Consider the following 20368-nt stretch of genomic DNA (forward strand, 5'->3'; position numbering starts at 1 on the left):
TAGTGTCAAAAGTGTCCGATGTGTGCGCCATAATGTCGCAGTCACAATAAAAAAAAAAAAAAAATCGCAGATCGCCGCCATTACTAATAAAAAAAAAAAAAAAAAAAAAAAATATATATAATAAAAATGCCATAAATCTAACCCCCTATTTTGTAGACGCTATAACTTTTGCGCAAACCAATCAATATATACGCTTTATTGAGATTTTTTTTTTTACCAAAAATATGTAGAATACATATCGGCCTAAACTGAGAAAGAAATTTGTTTTTTATATATTTTTTGGGGATATTTATTATAGCAAAAAAGTAAAAAATAATGCTTTTTTTTCCAAAATTGTTGCTCTTTTTTTGTTTATAGCACAAAAAATAAAAACCGCAGAGGTGATCAAATACCACCAAAAGAAAGCACTATTTGTGGGAGGAAAAAAAAAGGATGATGGGTGCAACTTTGCATGACCACGCAATTATCAGTTAAAGCAACACGGTGCCGTATCGCAAAAAGTGCTCTGGTTAGGAAGAGGGTAAATCCTTCTGGGGCTGAAGTGGTTAACATGGCCTGTTTGGGTGTGTGGCTATAGGGTATCCCAATCACTTCTACAGACTGACATTTTTTCTAAGATCCTGTATCGCTCCAAGAAATGCATTTCACAGAAAGTACAAATATCCCAGAAATTCAAGGGATGGGAAGCTAGCAGTCTTTCAAGTAATTTTAAGTGTTAAGATCTGACCAAGCCAATTTGCAGAACGGCCAGGATTTGTCCCACCAAGAACTTCCTGGAATGAAACTTTCCAGCCTTGCACCAAGCAAATTATGCCTTCTATGTGTGCAATGGTAAACCTTGCAAAAAATACACAAAAGTTGTATTGCAGGTGAGCGCCAATCAGAATTCAGTTCCGGAGGTGACATTACAGGCTAGTCCCGCATCTTCCATGTGGCAGGGTTGATGTGGAAGTTGCAATCCTATTGTCACAGTGGGGCTGATGCAGTCAGGAGGAGAAGGGATTTCTCCATGTGATGAACCAAAGTCTTTATTCTTCCAATATAATTGGAATCATAAGCAAGAAAAGCTGTTTAGCTGTTTTCCATAGACAGGAAGACAGGAGTCATTTCAACTTTAAGATTCTGGCAAAAACAAAGGATTGCTGGGGCAAATAAAGGGGGGGGGGGGGGGCTGTCCCAACACCTGTTTTCCAATGTCCTCACCTGATACTGGCAACATATAAACCATGGTCAGAATTTAAAGGAGTCTGTGTCCTGTACTGTTTGATTAAGCAATATCGTTTTGGGAATCAAGCCAGAAATGCACATTTTAACAGGCATGTGGAAGAAGGAAAAATTGCTCTGGCAGCAAAAGGGTTAAATGCAATACAATGTAACAAAGGAGTACATTTTCTAAAAAAAAAAAGATCCTATACAAATTCCATGAAAGTTAGCCAATTCACAATGACTTACCTCAAAAGTGACTCCTGCAAGTGCAAATGCATTGAAGTCCCCAATTGTTCCATCAACAGCAGTCAAAACGAAACCTTCCTTTTGAGCAGAAATGGTATACTCCAAGTCACTGTGTAATGGTCCTACACTGTGGACAGAGCATACACTTCAATAGATATACTAATACACAATGACATAGTACTATTGTACAATGAACAGAATCTGAACTGGCTATTTCATGCTTAACTGCTTTGTTGATTCAATTATATTTTCCTCTTCTATATCCAGTGTTATTTTGGCATCAAATTTCGATTTAGTTTTAGTCAGTCCCTGACTAAAATGCCGTTTTAGTCTTATGTCAGTCAACCAAAATCTGCAGTACATTTATAGTCAACTAAAATCTAAATTAGTTACAGTAGGTGACCGCGATATTGTGTCAATCTCGGCGCATTTATCGGCGAGATTTGACACCTGTGAGCCCCGTCGCGGAGGCCAGCGCCGAGCTGGCACGCTGATCGGGAAAGATAAACTTTTTTTTCCTTTCGCGATGAGCGACAGGCAATGCTGACAGCTGTCTGGTATGAATCATAAGGGGGAACGCCGCGCCGTTTTAAATGAAAAACACGGCATGGGTTCCCCCCCAGGGGCATACCAGGCCCTTAGGTCTGGTATGGATTGCAAGGGGAACCCCCTACGCCAAAAAATTGGCGTGGGGGTCCCCCCAAATCCATACCAGACCATTATCCGAGCACGCAGCCGGACGGTCAGGAATGGAGGTGGTGGGGATGAGCGAGCGCCCCCCCCCTCCTGAGCCGTACCAGGCACGTGCCCTCAACATGGGCTGTGGGAGCTTTTGGGGGAGGGGGGGCACCCTGCAGGCCCCCCCACCCCAAAGCACCTTGTTCCCGTGTTGATGAGGACCCTGGCCGTTGGTTGTCGGGGTCTGCGGGCGGGGGGGGCTTATCGGAATCCGGGAGCCCACTTTAATAAGGGGGCCCCCAGATCCCAGCCCCCCACCCTATGTGAATGAGTATGGGGTACATCGTACCCCTATCCATTCACCTAGGGAAAATGTGTCAAAAAAAAAACACACTACACAGGTTTTAAAAGTAATTAGGCAGCTCCGGGGGTCTTCTTCCGACTTCGGGGTCTTCTGCCAACTTCGGGGGTCTCTAAGGCCTCTTCTCCCTCTCTCCGGTGTAGTCTCCGCGTTTTCTGGTTCTTCTCCAGTGCCTTCTTCCTTCTGCTGGGCTCCTCCGCTATCTTCTGCTCTTTTGTTAGCGGAGGAGCCCGGTGTTCTGCGCTGTCTTGTCCCCTCTTCTCTTCCAGAGATGTTGATACGATGCTCTCTCCTGCTGGAATGCTGTGTGCGAGCTGCGCAGCTATTTATATAGGCGATGACCCCGCCCCCCTTGTGACGTCACAGTCCCAGCATGCGCAGGGACTCTGGGGTCATGCCCACTTATGACGCCAGAGTCCCTGCGCATGCTGGGACTGTGACGGCACAAGGGGCGGGGTCATCCCCTATATAAATGGCTGCGCAGCTCCCACACAGCATTCCAGCAGGAGAGAGCGTCGTGTCAACATCTCTGGAAGAGAAGAGGGGACAAGACAGCACAGAAGACCAGGCTCCTCCGCTAGCAAAAGAGCAGCAAAAGAGCAGAAGATAGCGGAGGAGCCTGGCAGAAGGAAGAAGGCACCGGAGAAGAACCAGAGAGCGCGGAGACGACACCGGAGAAAGGGAGAAGAGGCGCTTGCTCGTCCCCACCCCCATTCCTAATCGGTCAGGCTGCGTGCTCGGATAAGGGTCTGGTATGGATTTGGGGGGACCCCATGCCGGTTTTTTCATTTAAAATTTGTCGCAGCGTTCCCCCTCATGATTCATACCAGACAGCTGTCAGCACTGCCTGTCGCTCATCGCGAAAGGAAAAAAAAGTTTTCCTTTCCCGATCAGCGAGCCAGCGCGACATGCACAGTACCCTGTCGCCGAGAACCAGCGCGATGGGATCGCGCTGGAAACACAATCTCGCGGTCAGGTAATGTAAATTGTAATGCATTATTTAAGCATTTCTCTAGAATTTCCCAACTCATTATATACTCCTGGAGAAAAAAAATGTAATATTATTTATGGTATTAAGGTTTGAACAGATGTAGCCGCTCTGGATGGCCTGTAATACTGCACAGTGCTAACTGCCAAGTAGTAAGCATGCTACAGACTCCCTTGCTTGCTGGGAGTAGAAGCACTCACAGCTCTACACAGGCGGAGCTCCAGGGAAACCAGAAGTTCACGTGGGTAAACGTCCCTCCCATTTTTGTTTCATTTGTTGACAAAAATTGAATTGATTTTCATCATTTTTTATCAGTGGATGAAAATGCGGCGTACTTTTTGTTTAGATTACTCACAAATACAGATTTAGCCATTCTGGTTTGTCTGCGGAGGCCTGTAATGCTGCACAGTGCTCTGGACAGTGGTCTGAGAAAGCCTGTAATGCACACAGTGCTCTGGACATGAACAGTCTAGGGAGGGGGCCTGTAATGCATTGAACACATTGCTCTGGATGGTCTGAGGAGGCTGGTAATGCACACAGTGCTCTGGACGGTGGTCTGAGGGGAGGTCTGTAATGTACGTACACACAGTGCTATGCTCTGTATGGCCGTGAGTCAGGACACTTGTTGGGAGGCCTGTAATGCACAGTGCTGCTCTGGACAGTCCTTTGAGCAGGCCTGTAATGCTGCAAACTGCTAACTGCTAAGTAGTAAGCATGCTACAGACTCGCTTGACTGGAACGCCGGAGGGGCACCCTAGAAAAAGAGGATCAGGGCTGCTCTGTGCAAAACCATTGAACAGAGCAGGTAAGTATAGTACTTTTTTTTTTGATTGCCTTTAATATCACTTTAAAGTAAACAACTCAACACCAAGCTATTATACGGTCCACTTATGATCAACCTGTATAAATACATATCACCCCATAATCTCCTCTTCTCAAGAGTGAATAAATTCAGTTCCTCTAATTTTTCCTCATAGCTGAGCTCCTCCATGCCTTTTATCAGGTTGGTTGCCCTTTTCTGCACTCTCCCCAGTTCCCCAATATCCTTTTTGTGATATGGTGCCCAAAATTGAACATATTCCAGATGAGGTCTTACTAATGAAATGTACAGGGGCAAAATGAAATTTCTCTTGGCAGTCCATACATCTCTTAATACAAGAAAGGATTTAGCTTGCTTTCGAAAGTACAGCTGGTCATTGCATGCCCATTGATTCCCCCAGTTGTACAACCCCCTAGTATGTATGATGCATGCAGGTTTTTAGCCCCCACGTGCATACATTTACATTAATCAACATTAAATCTCATTTGCCGCCTAGTTGCCTAATTAAATAGGGTCAGCTTGCAAGTTGGAGGCATTGTGTGAGGATGTTTTTCCACTGCATAGCTTGGTGTCATCTACAAAGACTGGAATTGCTATTTTTCCCCCACATGAAAGTGGAATTACCCTTTAATTAATTTTAATATTCAAAGGAAAATGCTCCAATTTTGCTGAGAAATCACTTTGAAAACAGGGCAAATGATTCATATAGCATTTACTTCCTGGATTCCATCTGCCCTTAGCTCAGACATGCAGGAAGGAGAGTGTGCTCAGCTGAGAAAGTCCCTCTTCACTTCCTGAAGTCTCTTGGGATGTATATTATCATTTGCTTAGGCCTGGAAAGTAGGAACTAACTGATCAAATGTAAAAAAAAAAAAAAAAAAAAAATTACCTGTATGCTATACGATACAGACCGCTGGTAATATTTGACTGGCCATAGGTAGCCTATACTTGGAGATATTTAGGCTACTGAAGACAAGGGTAACACCAGAAGTCTTCTACATTAGTAAAGGGGGGGGGCAGGGGCTGAATAGAAATCTGAAGTGTCCCAATCTTGGCTATGAGAGCTGGAAAACACTGTACATCAAGGACAAGCCAGGAAAAGTGTAGTAGAACACAGAGGGTTCTGCCAATTCGATAGGACTGGATGTGACCACGAACGACAGAATCAGACTGCCAAAAGAGGTAGTGGAGAGATCAGTGGAGGGAGCCGAGGAGAACAGGTGCAGCCTTAGCATCCTGTCAAGAACGTAATGGCATGTGCGGGAAAATGGCTTAAAAAAGCTGACTGGATAGAAAGAAGAAAGCACTGCAGGTTGCCTACAGTTGCAAATGTACCTTAAAGCTAGCAATATACTGATTAAACAAAAAAAGAAAAAAAAAAACAGAAAACAGACTTAAAGGTTGCCACTATGATCCCAAAAGTAAAAGAGGAATGGTCTTGTATTTAAGTAAAAAATAGGAGCTTACCTGTAAAATCCTTTTCTTTTGAGGTACATCACGGGACACAGAGTCTCAGTAATCACTGATGGGTTATATAGGGTATCACTAGGTGATTGGACACTGGCACACCCTAGACAGGAAGTTCAACCCCCTATATAACCCCTCCCCTTACTGGGAGTACCTCAGTTTTGTAGCAAAGCAATATAAGTGTATTAGAAGAGGGGAGGGGACCTTTGTGTCCGGTGATGTACCTCAAAAGAAAAGGATTTTACAGGTAAGCTGTTATAAAAATCCTATTTTCTTTCTCGTACATCACGGGACACACAGTCTCAATAATCACTGATGGGATGTCCCAGAGCAATGCCATCTGAGGGCAGGGGAACAACAAGTAGGGTGTAATCAGACCTGAGGACCTTGTACCGCTGCCTGCAGCACACTGCGTTCAAAGGCGATATCCTCATGCCTTCTCACATCCACCTGATAAAATCTGGAGAATGTATGGACTGAAGACCAGGTTGCGGCCTTACAGATTTGAGCCATAGAGGTCCGGTGATGCACTGCCCACGAAGCACTAATAGCCCTTGTGGAGTGCGCCTTGATCTGAAAAGGCGGAACTCTCTGCTTCAAACCATAAGCTTGAACAATAACTTGTCGAATCCATTTCGCAATGGTAGATTTTGGCGCTGCCTGTCCTCTATTAGGACCTTCTGGCAATACAAACAAAACATCCGTTTTGCAAATCTGAGCAGTCGCTTCCAGATAGGCTTTGACTGCTCTCACTACATCCAAAGAATGTAGTGACCTTTTTTCCGTAGAACAGGGATCTGGAAAAAAGGAAGGCAGAACAATATCTTGGTTTAGATGAAAACCTGAAACCACCTTCGGTAGAAAGCTAGGATGCGGGTGCAATACCACTCTATCCTTGTGCATGATTAAATAAGGCTCTTTACAGGAAAGAGCTGCTAATTCTGATACTCTTCTAGCAGAAGAAATGACTACCAGAAAAATTAAACTTCCTTGTCAACAGGACCAAGGGAATTTGACGTATCGGTTCAAAAGACTGTTTCTGTAAAACTGACAGAACCAAATTCAAGTCCCAGGGGTTTAGGGGTGCCTTAACCGGAGGATTAAGGCACGTTACCCCCTGTATAAACCTTCGGACCAAAGAACGCGAAGCAAGCAGACGTTGAAACAATACTGACAAGGCCGAGACCTGGCCCTTGATGGTACTCAAGGCCAGCTTCATTTCTAACCCCATTTGCAGAAAGTCAAGGATTCTACCTACGACATATTTTCTGGGATGCCAACCCCTGGATTCACACCAGGAGACATAAGCTTTCCAGACTCTATGATAAATCATTCTGGAAGCTGGCTTCCTTGCATTAATCAAGGTAGAAATCACAGGGCCTGAAAGCCCACGACTCTTCAGAACGTGGGTTTCAATAGCCAAACTGTCAAATTTAGTGTTTGTAAGGCAGGATGGAACACTGGACCTTGGGATAACAGGTCTGGACATGACGGTAGGGTCCACGGGGAACCTACTGGCATTTTTACTATTTCTGCATACCAAGCTCTTCTGGGCCACGCTGGGGCCACCAGAAGTACCGACTTCTTTTCCTGCCTGATCCTGCGAAGAAGTCGTGGCAGTAGCAGAATAGGAGGGAATGCATAGATCAGTGAGAACTGATGCCACAGAGTCACCAACGCATCCGTCCTGCATGCAAGAGAATCCCTTGTTCTTGACACAAAATTGTTGATCTTGTTGTTGAACCTGGACGCAAAGAGATCTACATTCGGAACCCCCCATCTTTGGCATATGGCCAAGAAGACTTCGGAGTGAAGAGACCATTTCCCTGGGACTAACTGCTGGCGACTCAAGTAGTCCGCCTGCCAGTTCTCTACCCTCCGGAATGAAGATTGCCGATATGCATAGCACATGCTTTTCTGCCCAGATTAAGATCTGGTTTACTTCTCCCTGAGCTGCACGACTCCTTGGTGATTGATGTAGGCCACTGCTGTGGCATTGTCGGACTGGATCCTGACAGGGCAACCCTGTAACCCGAGTGTCCAGGCCTTTAGGGCTAGATACGCCACACCGATCTCCAGAATGTTGATGGGTAAGGTCCTCTAGGTCTTGGACCATCTCCCTTGGACAGTCGACTGTTCCAGAACTGCTCCCCAACCCGAAAGACTGGCATCTCTTGTTACCACTGTCAAGGTAACTGGTAAAAAAGATTTCCTTTTTGCAGATTTTCGGGTATCCACCAACTGAGGCTCTGACACACTGTAGGAGACAGAAGCATCAGAAAATCTAACGCCTGAACCGTCTTGTTTCAGGCAGACAGGATACTGTTTTGCAGCAGTCTGGAATGAAACTGAGCATAGGGAACTGCTTCGAATGAAGCCACCAACTTCCCCAGCAGCCTCATACAAAGGCGAATAGAAGGACCCTTCTTTGCCCTGACTACCTGAATCAGTTCTTTTATGGCACTGATCTTTGCCTGGGGTAAAATACCCTCTTCTGGTCTGTATCTATGACCAGACCCAAATACTCTAGTCTTCTTACTGGTTTTAAAGAAGACTTCTCTAAGTTGAGGACCCAACCTAGGTATTCCAGGCAGTTGACTGTGGTGACCAAGTTTTGGTCCAAGCGGGCTACCGACTGCTCCATCAAGAGCAAGTCGTCTAGGTATGCTATTACTGTTATACCTTGGGCCCTTAATCTGGCCAGAGGAGGGGCCAAGATTTTTGTAAACACCCGAGGTGCAGTAGCTAGCCCGAAAGGCAGAGCTACAAACTGAATGTGGTGTTTTTCTACTTCGAAACGCAGGTACTTTTGATGCGCAGGTACATGCAGGTATGCATCCTTAATGTCTATTGACACCAGAAGTTCTCCTCCTTGTAGGATGGAGACTACCGATCGGATTGATTCCATGCAAAAGGACCGTACTTTTAGGAATCGGTTTAGATCTTTGAGATCTAGAATGGGTCTGACATCTCCATTTGGCTTTGGTATCGTAAAAAGGTTTGAATAAAACCCCAATCCCTGCTCTTGCGTGGGAACTACCACAATAATTTTTTGCGAAAATAGTCGCTCCAACGCTAGAAAGAGAGACTTTTTTTTCTCTGGGTCTCTGGGAACATTTGATCTGAGGAAACGAGGAGAAGGGAATTCTCTGAACTTTAGTTTGTAACCTAGAGATATTGTGGAGACCACCCATCTGTCCTGAAAATCCTCCTGCCAGAGCCTTGAAAACTGTAGCAGTCTACTGCCCATTCGAGCGAGCGGGGGCTCTCCTTCATAAAGAGGCTTTAGCATTTTGTCTTTTAGATTTCCTCCCCCAAGACTTCTTTTGTCCCTGGGGTCGACTCTGAGATTTAGTTCTTGAGCCTGACGGAGGAGGCCATTGCGACTGCCTGGAGGCTGATGCTCCTGGCACTGGGGACAGAGTACGTTTAAAAGAGAGATGTTTACTCCTTTTCTTAACTGGCAAGAGGGTGCATTTCCCACTTGTTTTTCTCCTTGGCAGGTTCAGTGGCTCAACTTGCAGTGGCAGCAATCGGAGTTTGTCGATACTTGAGAGACCATGTTAAACAGGACCGTAAAGTTTTACCTGAACAGCAAGCCTGGGGGTTGGCCAACCTACCAGCGGCTTTGTGTTCTGCGGCTGATGCAATCAGAAAATTCTATCCTCCAGAACTCTCGCCTTACACTTGGGTTAGTGCATATGCGTAGAATCTTACGGTTGAATCACCATGTAAGAAGCTTCTGGCTGGATTTCCCTTTCCTGGTGCAAGGCTGTTCGGAGAGGATTTGGACAATTATAGCCAAAAGATCTCTAGTGGGCCCTTCTCCACTTGATTCCTCAGAAGAGGAGTCATCAGTTTCATCCCGATCCTCTGAGGGGGATTCCTCTCCTTTTTCCCCCAGAGTTCCTCTGCTTAAGGGTCCTGGGTGGCAGAGGGTAACCTAGTGCATTTTCTTCCACTGAGTGAAGATGCGATTAAGGCCACTAGTCTTTCCTCTAATCCATTTATGGTTGAGGAAAAAACCTCTTGAGTAATGTATACAGGGGCTGAAGTACCAGAAGCAGTTGCAGCCCCTGACCCCGACGGCTCACCCTGGCCAGCTTCCCCAGGGTCCTTCAGGGGGGGAAGGTGCTGCAGAGGGGGGATCCTCAGAGCCTGAGAGAGATCCCTTAGAGCCCCTATTTTTCGGGGTATTTGTACCTCTTCTGCCCATAGTGCCAAACAACAAAGGCAGAGGTACTACCAGAATGCACTGACTGCTGAGCAATGTAGTTCAGCAACTGCCGCTGCTACCAAGTCTCAGTCTGGTGCCTAAGTAAATGTTGCCTGGGAATGCCTGTGTTCCCCACACTCACATGCGCCCGTCTGCTCTGTGTCCCTCCATAAGCCGTGTGCATCTGAAAAAGAGTGCACTTTAAAGTTTGTGTGTAGCCTGCAATGTGGGCGTCTAACCACGCAGATGTCGCGTTAACGCTCCGCCCCCCCCCTCCTCGTCTTTTCAAAAAAGACCGCTTTCCCGCGCGAGCCGAGGCTCCAATCCTCGGAACCAGGATGGAGGGGAGGCTGAGGTGGAGGAGAGAGGAGGGCCGATGGATAGGAAGCCGCTGTAATGGCGGCGCGGTATATTACCGATTCCCTGTGCCTTAACCTAAGCTGTGGGGGGGGGGAGAATTCCTGCAGGAGAAAACCCCCCTTCTTACATCCTACCTGGAGGATGGCTTGGAAGAGAGTACAGATGGACACCGATCTGACAGATCAGGCATTAAAAGGTATGTGCTCTTGACAACTCCCCCGGTGGCAACTTTAGGCATAGCATACATTTACTTAAAGGAGAAACCTACTAGAAATAGAAAAATTCTTAAGGAGTCTCCCTTACCTTATCCAGCTGCAGGGTTCTGTGTAAAAGACCCAATCTTCACCTCTCACGGTGGGCTCTGTTTAGAAAAACGTTCAGAGACTGGGGCCCCCTTTGTATAGAGGGATCCACAGTTCCGGGCCTGTAAAAATCCCCGCCAGGAATATGGCTGAAAAAAACCAAATACTGGATCCCGGAGTCCAGCTCTCTAAAAAGAGAAGCATTACAGGTAAAACCTTGTTTCTTCGGACACGAGGCCCGGGTACCATCCAATTCGGCCTGAAAAAGACACCTTGAATGGATCCGGTTGCATGGCTTGCCCCAGTGCAGGATATTCCAGTGCAGCTCAGCACAGCACATCTTTACTCGTGACCAGCACCTAAGACACTGGCGAAAAAACTGAGGTACTCCCAGTAAGGGGAGGGGTTATATAGGGGGTTGAACTTCCTATCTAGGGTGTGCCAGTGTCCAATCACCTAGTGATACCCTATATAACCCATCAGTGATTACTGAGACTCTGTGCCCCGTGATGTATGAGAAAGAAATATATATTTTATTTACATCACATACTTTTTTTTTTTTTTTAAAAACACATATATTAGGAAAAAAGGTAATATAAATACATGAACATGTCTGGAAAAGTACACCGTCCCATGTGAGAGAACAGATATGGAAGCTGAAACAGGGAAGTCGCATGGATGGCCTATGAGACTGATAGGGCAGGCAAGTCCTAGAAGATTCCTTCTGACATTAAGGGTTAAGCATATGAAATTTCAGTGTCCGCGCCAATGGATGTATTTATATTACCTTTTTCACTAATATGTATTTTTTTTTTTTTTGTTTTGTTTTTTAATGTGATTTAAATAAGTTATATATTTTTACCTAAATACGAGACTATTCCTCTTTCCTATTTGGGATCGTAGTGGCAACCTTTAAAGTCCGTTTTCCTCTTTTTTCGGTTTTTGCTCAATCATTATTGGATGTGGTGCCACGTTCTGCAATATATGTCTCAAACCTTTTTTGCAATATACGGATTAAAATTCATCCAGTTTAGCATTGACAGGCCAAACTTCAGTCAACTTCTGACGAAGAAACATGCTGGAAACTTTTTGTCTATCAGTGGCTGCGGTTGCTGATCAGTGTATTCTGACAGATGTCCTGCTATCAGAATACAATGTATCAGCGGGGAGGGATTCATCATTTGTGTGGATGGAGGGATCTGTTAGACTTTTTTCATTGAGCCCACTGGCCGAACAAGGGAAGAAAAAAAAAAAAAAAAATTTATGGCCAGCTTAAGACCCCAAACTTTTGAAGGCCTTTGAAGAAAGGTGGTAGGATGCATGGAAAATGGGCTACAGCAGACAGATATGGGGGGGGGGCCCCAAGACACACCCCACCCCAACCAGTAGATACTTCCAGCGTAGGGTAGTGGGCTCACAATAAATCTTGGGATTTGGTACTTTCAGAGAAAAATAAAAGAAGCTAAAGTAGAGTATCTCTAGCTCTGAATCAATGAATGTTGAACCCCAATGTGACACAAGGAGTCAGACAAAATCCAGAAAAAGGGAGAAAAAAATAAAAAAATGAGAATGCAGGATTGTTGAGAAGAAACAAAAAACAAACCTGAGATGTCTATCCTGCTATGGATAGGGTTAATACCATAATGGTCTGCTGTGCCTACCAATAAATATTTTGAGAAAAGTATATCCGTGCAGCAATATATGGTTCATGTACCATAAATCGTAACTAATAAAAGGTAAAAAAAAGATTTAAAATCAAATGTAGCATTTTCAAATGTACAAGGTTAGCCTGCTTGAAGTGTAGATTTTATAGTCTTACAGCAGTGTTTCTCAACCTTTTTTTTAATCAAGGCACGCTTTAGAGTTTTGCACAATCCTGGGGTACATTGGCGGCTCATTCACATCAGGAGGTGCATCCGAGTGCACACATTTTATTTTTTAAATGGGCTGTTCTATGTGCATGAAAAATGCAAAAAAAAAGGTGCCAGCATGATTTTAAAAATCTCGCTGCTACAAAATACATGGTACTGGTAAGCATGTTTTTTACCCGGCGCAAATGCACACACTTTTGCTAGATCCTCCCTCCTACCACAACCCCCCCCCCAAACAAATTCCAGATCGGAGCTGTACAGGGTTTGATTACCGCTCCCACCCACAATTTCTGCTGCCGGGACAGCAGTAGTGTGTAGAGGTGAATGGTGGGAGATGAGCAACCCCTCTACAGTCCAATCTGCTCTGTTTTAATTTCTGTACACAGACAGGAGGAAGAGAGCACAGCCCACACCTCTTCCCGGCCCTCTCCTGCTCTCCGAACTCCTGTTAGCAACCCAGAATGCTGCATGGGCACCTGACGTGTCCTTAGCAACCAATGTCGTCATCGGTTGGTAGGACATGGACAGGTGGTCCACTAAACATTCGGGGTTTGCTGACAGGAGTACAGATAGCAGCAGAAAGAAGGAAAGAGCCAGGAGGAGATGTGGGCTGTATTCTCCCTCACCTGTCTGTATACAGAAGTTAACACAGAGTGTCTCAGATCAGACTGGGCAGTTTTTTGTCCTTTTGCTACAGCACACCTGCGGATCTTCGTGGCACCCCAGTTAATAAATGTTTGTTTTAAAGCATAGGATGGTTAGAACCCATATCAGGTTATTTTACTGTCAGTGTTCATTTCTATAAAGGAAAGGAAAATGTCCAATGGGGACACAGACAATAAAAAGCTAATAGATCCAACAATTCCCTATCTAAAAACCAGAAAGAAAAAAAAAAAAAAAAAAAAATGAGGTTTATGTTTTGATAGCCTTGTATCATGGATTCAAACATCTATTAACAGGGGGCGTGTTCTGGACGTGAAGCTGGGAAGAGGTGCAGATACTGAGCTCTCCATACCCAGCACCAATCTGCCAGCATCCACCGCTCACCTTGCCCTGGTGAAGCCCCAGATTGCCTTTCCTGGTGTTTGGACTGCTCCTACCTTGATCCAGGGGACTATTGTCATTTTTGGCTGGCTGGTCCCGGATCTGTGACCGACTTTACAGCCCGCACGGCACTTTTTACACCCTACAACGGCGATCCGCGGACAGAACGCGGGCCTCGGCCTCGACAGTGGGACAACCCACCTCCGGAGGACTTTGGGCAGTGTTCTAGCCAGAGGGAGGTGTGAGAGACTTCCCTTTGTGTATCTCCCCTGCATCGCGGCCGGCTGTTCTGTTGAGGCCTCCGGACTCGGCCTCGGATCTCCTCCCGGGCCACAGTGAGTAACATCCCCCCCACAGTCAACACTCCCTGAGGTGTTCATCCTCCTGTGAAACACTACCCGTCCTCGGCTGGGGGTTTTGGGCCTCAAAAAAATCTCACTGATCCGGTGGCCGCTCCCCAGGACAGTCCGTGGCTTCGGCCTACACCTGGAGGACGGTGGCCATCTTGGTACTCCAAGGACTCCCAGGCACATTTATTTCTCTCCTGACACTCAGCTGGCCATCGTTCCACAAAACTTTTGGGGACCACCTGCCCTAATAATCATCCCCTCACAAATACTATACGGGTCCACAGGGCTGCTGACCAACGGCCCCGCCAAGCTTAACAGAGTCCTTCTCCCTATTATGTCAGTTGTTTTCTAAGTGACTCCTGGGCCCTTGTCTGCTCTCCAAGACCTCCGAAATGTTATGTTAGCTATGTTTAGCCCCGGAGGTAAGCCTGCCTGAACACTACATTCAAGCACCTCATGGGCAAAGTTGGCCAGCAGCAGCGTTATTATAATCCACAGTTTGGGCCACATGAGGGATTAAATATGGAACGCTTTGTTACTAGGCCACAACTCACAACTTTGAATTCCTCCACGAACCCATTCGCCACGATGGATCCATCCCTAGATACTGAAGATACAGAGAATCCTCAACTAGCTAATACCCAAAGCCAAGTTCTCAATCCATCATCCCCACATGAGTATCTCACCCCTGATATTCTGGACGCTAAACTGCAGCTTTTGCTTGCTACGTTTAAGGTCTCGGCAGAGGTAAGCAAATTGGCTAACGAACTGAGAGGGAAATAAACCAAATTGGGGAATGTACAGATACTCTAGAAAATAAATTTGATGAAATGGTAAGCTATGTACAGGCCATTGAGGAAGAAAATCACAACCTGCGTCTCTCAGTCCCTCAGTTACAACTTCAACAAGAGGACTTAGAGAACAGAGAGAGGAGACAAAATCTGCGATTCAGAGGAATTCCGGAAACGGTAGGAGACCCTGACCTACGTAAATATCTCTTGGGTCTTTTTAACACTCTGGCTCCCACAGTGGTGGACATAGACTGACGCTTGGATAGGGCACACCGGTCCTTGGGCCCAAAACCTTCGGCTGGAGCTAGGCCCAGGGATGTTATAGTGAAGTTTCACTTTTTTGAGGTGAGCAGCTGCCCCTTCCTTTTTTCCTATCCAGAGTCTCCTGATGGAAGTCCATATATGCCCCTACCAAGCCTTGGATTACATCCAGGGCTCCCTGAGATGCAGTAACATCTCAGGCTTTCGAAAATGTAAGTATTTTGTTTCTTTTTTCTGTTTTGTTTGTTTTTTTTTTCTTCTTATGTCCATGTTTATAGATCAGCTTTATAGGTTGCAACCACAATGTTTCTGTTTCCTTGCTTTAAAGAGGTTTAACTACAGAGTTCATCTGTTAACACTCGCGTGTTGAGGAGTTACTGTTAATAATACCATTCACAGTCAGAATTATACATATTCCTTTGTCGATATTGTATTGCTCCTCTCCCATACTATCTCTACACGAGCCTGAATATGAGTATTCTGAATAGAATACAGTCATGGCCCTGAAGATCATGTCATATAATGTGAAGGGCCTAGGTTCTATTAGTAAACGCTGGATGGCTCTGAAGGACTTCAGAGCCTCAGGCGCAGAAGTGCTAATGATCCAGGAAACTCACTTCCGGGCAGGAGGTTCATTTAACTTTGCCTCAAAGTTTTTCCCCACCTCCTTCCTTGCCTCTGACTCCACGGGCAAGGCAGGAGTGGCAATTCTGATTAGGAAGTCATGCCCTGTTAAGGTAAAAAAAATCCCATGCAGACCCCCCCGGGAGATTTCTTATCTTAAATTGCAAATATATGTCTGCTTCCTTTACACTTGTCAATCTCTATGCCCCTAATACAGGCCGGATTGAGTTTCTAAACAAACTTTTTGATACCCCTCAATACTGCACACAACCTTTTATGATCATTGGTGGGGGACTTTAATTTGGTTATGTCACCCTCTAGAGATAGATAGACCCTCTTCAGTACTGTACCATCCAAAAAAATCTCGTCCCAAGCTAATGATTTTCGTAAATGTATTAGGCCCCGTCGATTATTCGACTCATGGAGGATCAAACATCCCTCTGCTAAACAATTCACGTTCTATTCCCCAGCTCATAAAACGTACTCACGCCCTGACCACTTTTTCATCTCAGCCACACTCCTCTCCTACGTGGTCGAGTCTGACATATCCCCCATTACATGGTCAGACCATGCACCCATCATCCTAGATCTAATGCTTTCTCAGGCCTACACCAAATCCTGTCATTGGCGTCTTAATGATCACCTTTTACAGTCCGAGGTATCCCATTCTATGTTGGCAAAATGTTTAGTGGACTATTTTCAGCTCAACACTGGGTCGGTGTCAGGGGTTTCTACTCTGTGGGAGGCACACAAGGCTGTATTTCGTGGTGCATGCATAGCTGAAAGTTCTCGATTGAGGAGAGCTAGAGCTGGACTTTTACAGTCCTTGACATCCGCTCTGATAGCTGCGGAGAAGAGGCTGTTGTGTGCTCCCACGGTGGAGAAATTACGTAAAGTCCCTCCCTCAGGGAACAAATTAAATCAACACAGCTTGACAAGACAACCAGATCCCCACTCTGGATGAAGCAGAAATTTTATGTATACTCTAATAAACCCCATAGAATGTTAGTCAATAAATTATGCCCATGACCATTTCCTGACTTTCTCCAACAGGCAGATGGGTTTAGAGCACACTGCCCTCATGAGAAGTCCAAAATATTTGGTGCATTTTAGTGCACTCTATAACGGTCTGACCCCGGAGAATCACTTCAATTTCACCCAGGAAAAATTTGAGTCTTTCTTTTCTACCATAAAACTTCCGAAATTATCTGTACGCGGCCATAACAACTGAGGAACTTCTGTCCATAATTAAGACTCTCCCACTGCATAAATCACCCGGCCCTGGCGGCTTACCATACTCTTACTACAAAACCTTCTTTGATATTCTATCCCCACACATGTTATCTCTGTATGACTCTTTACTTAAAAGGCACTTCCCCACTTTTCCCACTCCTATAATCTCAGTTATTCCAAAGCCTAATAAGGACCCCTCTATTCCGGATAATTATAGACCCATAGCCCTTCTAAATTCGGACTACAAATTATCTACCAAAATACTTGCATCCTGGTTATCCAGGTTTATCCCCAAACTGATACATAGTGACCAAGTGGGCTTTGTCCCTGGCAGACATGCGGGGGATAACACCCGCCGTACGATAGATCTAATAGATCTCCTGGACAGGTCGTCTCGCTCAGCACCGATTCTAAGTTTAGACGCACAGAAGGCCTTTGACAGGCTGAGTTGGCCTTATATGTTTGCCATCTTAAAAAAGTATGATTTTAGTGGTCCTTTCTTAAAAGCTTTGGAGGCTCTTTATGCGACTGTTACGGCTCAAGTGCGGATGTCATCCTTCCTATCGCCCAGTTTCCCCATGACAAACAGAACTTGGCAGGGGTGCCCCCTATCACCATTACTTTTTATTTTATGTTTAGAACCCCTAGCCGAGTCCATCCGCTCTCATCCGGACATTCGGGGGGGGGGGGGGGAATATAAATTGTCACTCTTTGCAGATGACATCCTGCTTACCATTACCAACGTGTTTCTCTTTCTCCCCTCGCTACATAAACTATTGGCTTCCTTTAGTGCCATATCTGGATATAAAGTTAATACTTCCAAAACTGAGGCCCTCCCCATACACTTAACACCATCTCAACTGTCTTAGCTCAAAGACTCATACCCCTATAAATGATGCAATGCTTCTCTCAAATATTTGGGTGTCCTTCTTACCCCCTCCTACTCATCCCTCTATTCTGCTAACTTTCCCCCTCTGATTCTAGATATTAACAAATCCCTGTCGACCTGGATGAAGTATCCTCTGTCCCTATTAGGTAGGATCAACGTCCTTAAAATGTCTATTTTACCCCGATTGCTTTACCATTTTGAAACACTACCGGTTGCCCTGCCTTCTTCTCAGCTAAAAGCACTTCAGAGGCGTTTTCTAAAATTCGTATGGGAAAGTAGGGCCCATTGCATTGCGAGCTCGGTGGTTTTCTCCCTAAGATCCAGGGGGGGGTCTGGGAGCCCCGGACATTGCTAAATATTACTTCGCTACACACTTAAGGGCCATTACTTCATGGTCCTCTCTACACGCACCGAATCAGTGGACTGCCATTGAAAAAGAAGGGTTATACCCAGTTCACCCATGCTCCTTGATATGGGGCGCCTCTCACTCCCTGGATCCCATATATAACCGTCAGTGCACTGCTCCAATGACCTTTACCCTAACCATCTGGCATAAATGTTCCAAGGACTATCCTCTCACCTCACCTTGCCCTCCTTTAGCGAATGTGCTGTTCAACCCATTCATACCAGACAGTATGTCCCTGGATAGGGTCTTCTCATGACTCCACGTACCTCTTTTTCAGTTACGGAATTTGGTCAATCCCATCACACGTAGATTACATACCTTCAATACCTTATGTGAGAAATTTGATATACCTTCCCATCTTTTCCATTTTTATCTACAGGTTAGACACTTCTTTCACTCTCAATCTTCAACCTTGACCCTTGATAACCCAACCGCCTTTGAACATTTATGCGCTCAGGGCCCACACCAACGACATTTAATATCCTGTATCTATCGCATCCTCCATGAGTCGACTCCTCTAGAGGAGACCACGCACCACTATATGAAGAGATGGTCACATCTATTGGCCCGACCTTTTACAGTACAGCTATGGGACAAGATTTGGTCTTCTGTTTTCAAATCCTCCAAATGTGTTACTCAAAGGGAGACATCCATTGAGATTCTTATGTTCTGGTATAAGACTCCTGATGTAATTCATAAATATGATCCCTCAGTTTCGCCGCACTGGAACTGACATAGGTTCCCCATTTCATATTTTTGGCAATGTTCTCTGATTCAATCCTTTTGGTACGATGTGAACAAACTCATACAGAAGGAGGTGGACGTGACCCTTCCGCTAGATCCCTTAAATTGCCTGCTGGGCCTCCCTATTCCAGGCGTACCCAAAAAAAAAAACATACCGGCTAATCTCCTACATTCTGCTAGCTGCCAAACGGCTTATTCCACTATGCTGGCTGTCCAGTACACCTCCACCATGGTCTAGATTTCTGCAATTAGTGGCTGAGATCTGGAGGATGGAGTTCCTAACGGCATCTGTACACGATTCCATTCCCCAATTTACTAAAGTGTGGGAGCCTTGGGATCCATCGGAATATGGGACTCACGCATAAACTACCGCCTCCTAATTTATATTTATATTAACATAATGGTGTCTCTCTTCATTCTCCCTCCCCCTCTCCCCATTGCTAAATATGCCAATAGATGCTTTAATGACCTTCTATTGATTATTTTCTTCCCTCCCAAAAGTCTCTACTCTTCTTATATTCTTGACTGTGCTCTGGTTTTGGACTCTAATATATACCTATGAGTTGTTTATAATTTTTGATAAGCGATACAGTGCACCCCTGTGTCCTGTATCTGTGGACATTGCTTATATTCACCTACGTGTTCTACATTGTCTTCTTTTTGTATCTTTGTTAACATTGCATTTTCCTTACTGGTTCAATGTGCATTGTGTAACGAGTTTACATGTATCTTTTCTCCTTTTATAACCCAATAAAAATACAATTTTGAAAAAAAACATCCATTAGCAAAGAAGAAACAAACAGGGTACTACTAACCTGTATGAACCTTTGTCATCAGTAAAAACGGTGATAATTGGTGAAGCTGCCCCTTTCTCACCAATTATAATTTCAACACCCTCCAACTCTGGGTGTATCTGACCTTCAAGAAACAATCCAGCTTTTCCAAGAATTTCTATGAGCTTTCCTGGACAGCTTTCTGAAATGCAGTAAGAAAACACAATTTTTTAATGTACACTGCAAAGTTTAAGAACCGTATATTAGCACAAATTACGCACAAAAAAAATTAGGGTATGAACAATCATTATTATAGCATTGTGGGTCACTTAAGCCTAGTACACATGGTTGAATGTCGGGTGGCATTGGCCGGTTCAATAGAAACCGTCCAACATTTTGTCCTGTGTGTACTCCAGCCAGTCTGACAGAAGCCGGCCATTCGGCCAGCTTCTGTCGAAGGGCATGACTGAAAAAGGTCTGCCGATTGGCTCCTGATCAGCATTTTTAGCCAATGGCTAAGAACGCTGACCGAGGTGTTCTGGCGGGGGCTGTTCCCCTGTCAAAACACAACAGCACGCCAGGGGACGTAGCTGTGCTAACATTGCATAGTAGTACAGCGGCTCCTCCTGAGCCGTCAGGTTTTTTTTCGTTCAGCCCTGATGGGTTTGAACAAAAAAAAAATTGTGTATGCTAGGCTTTACAAGTTCCTCACAAAGGTGGTTTTATAAACCATTGTAA

At 45.2% G+C, this 20368-nt stretch overlaps 1 protein-coding gene across 2 annotated transcripts in view; it reads right to left on the bottom strand.

Annotated features, from left to right (window-relative positions):
- Positions 1–20368, bottom strand: part of LOC141101794 (BOS complex subunit NOMO3-like) — a 365568-nt gene that overhangs the window by 132104 nt on the left and 213096 nt on the right. For both annotated transcript variants that reach the window (XM_073591128.1, XM_073591127.1), the window contains 2 exons: positions 19673–19832; positions 1453–1579 (listed from right to left, as the gene is read on the bottom strand). In XM_073591128.1, coding sequence (XP_073447229.1) covers positions 1453–1579; positions 19673–19832 — 287 coding nt within the window. The remainder of the gene's footprint in view (positions 1–1452; positions 1580–19672; positions 19833–20368) is intronic.

Source organism: Aquarana catesbeiana, linkage group LG06, assembly GCF_042186555.1.
Source record: "Aquarana catesbeiana isolate 2022-GZ linkage group LG06, ASM4218655v1, whole genome shotgun sequence".
NCBI classification, from domain to species: domain Eukaryota; kingdom Metazoa; phylum Chordata; class Amphibia; order Anura; family Ranidae; genus Aquarana; species Aquarana catesbeiana.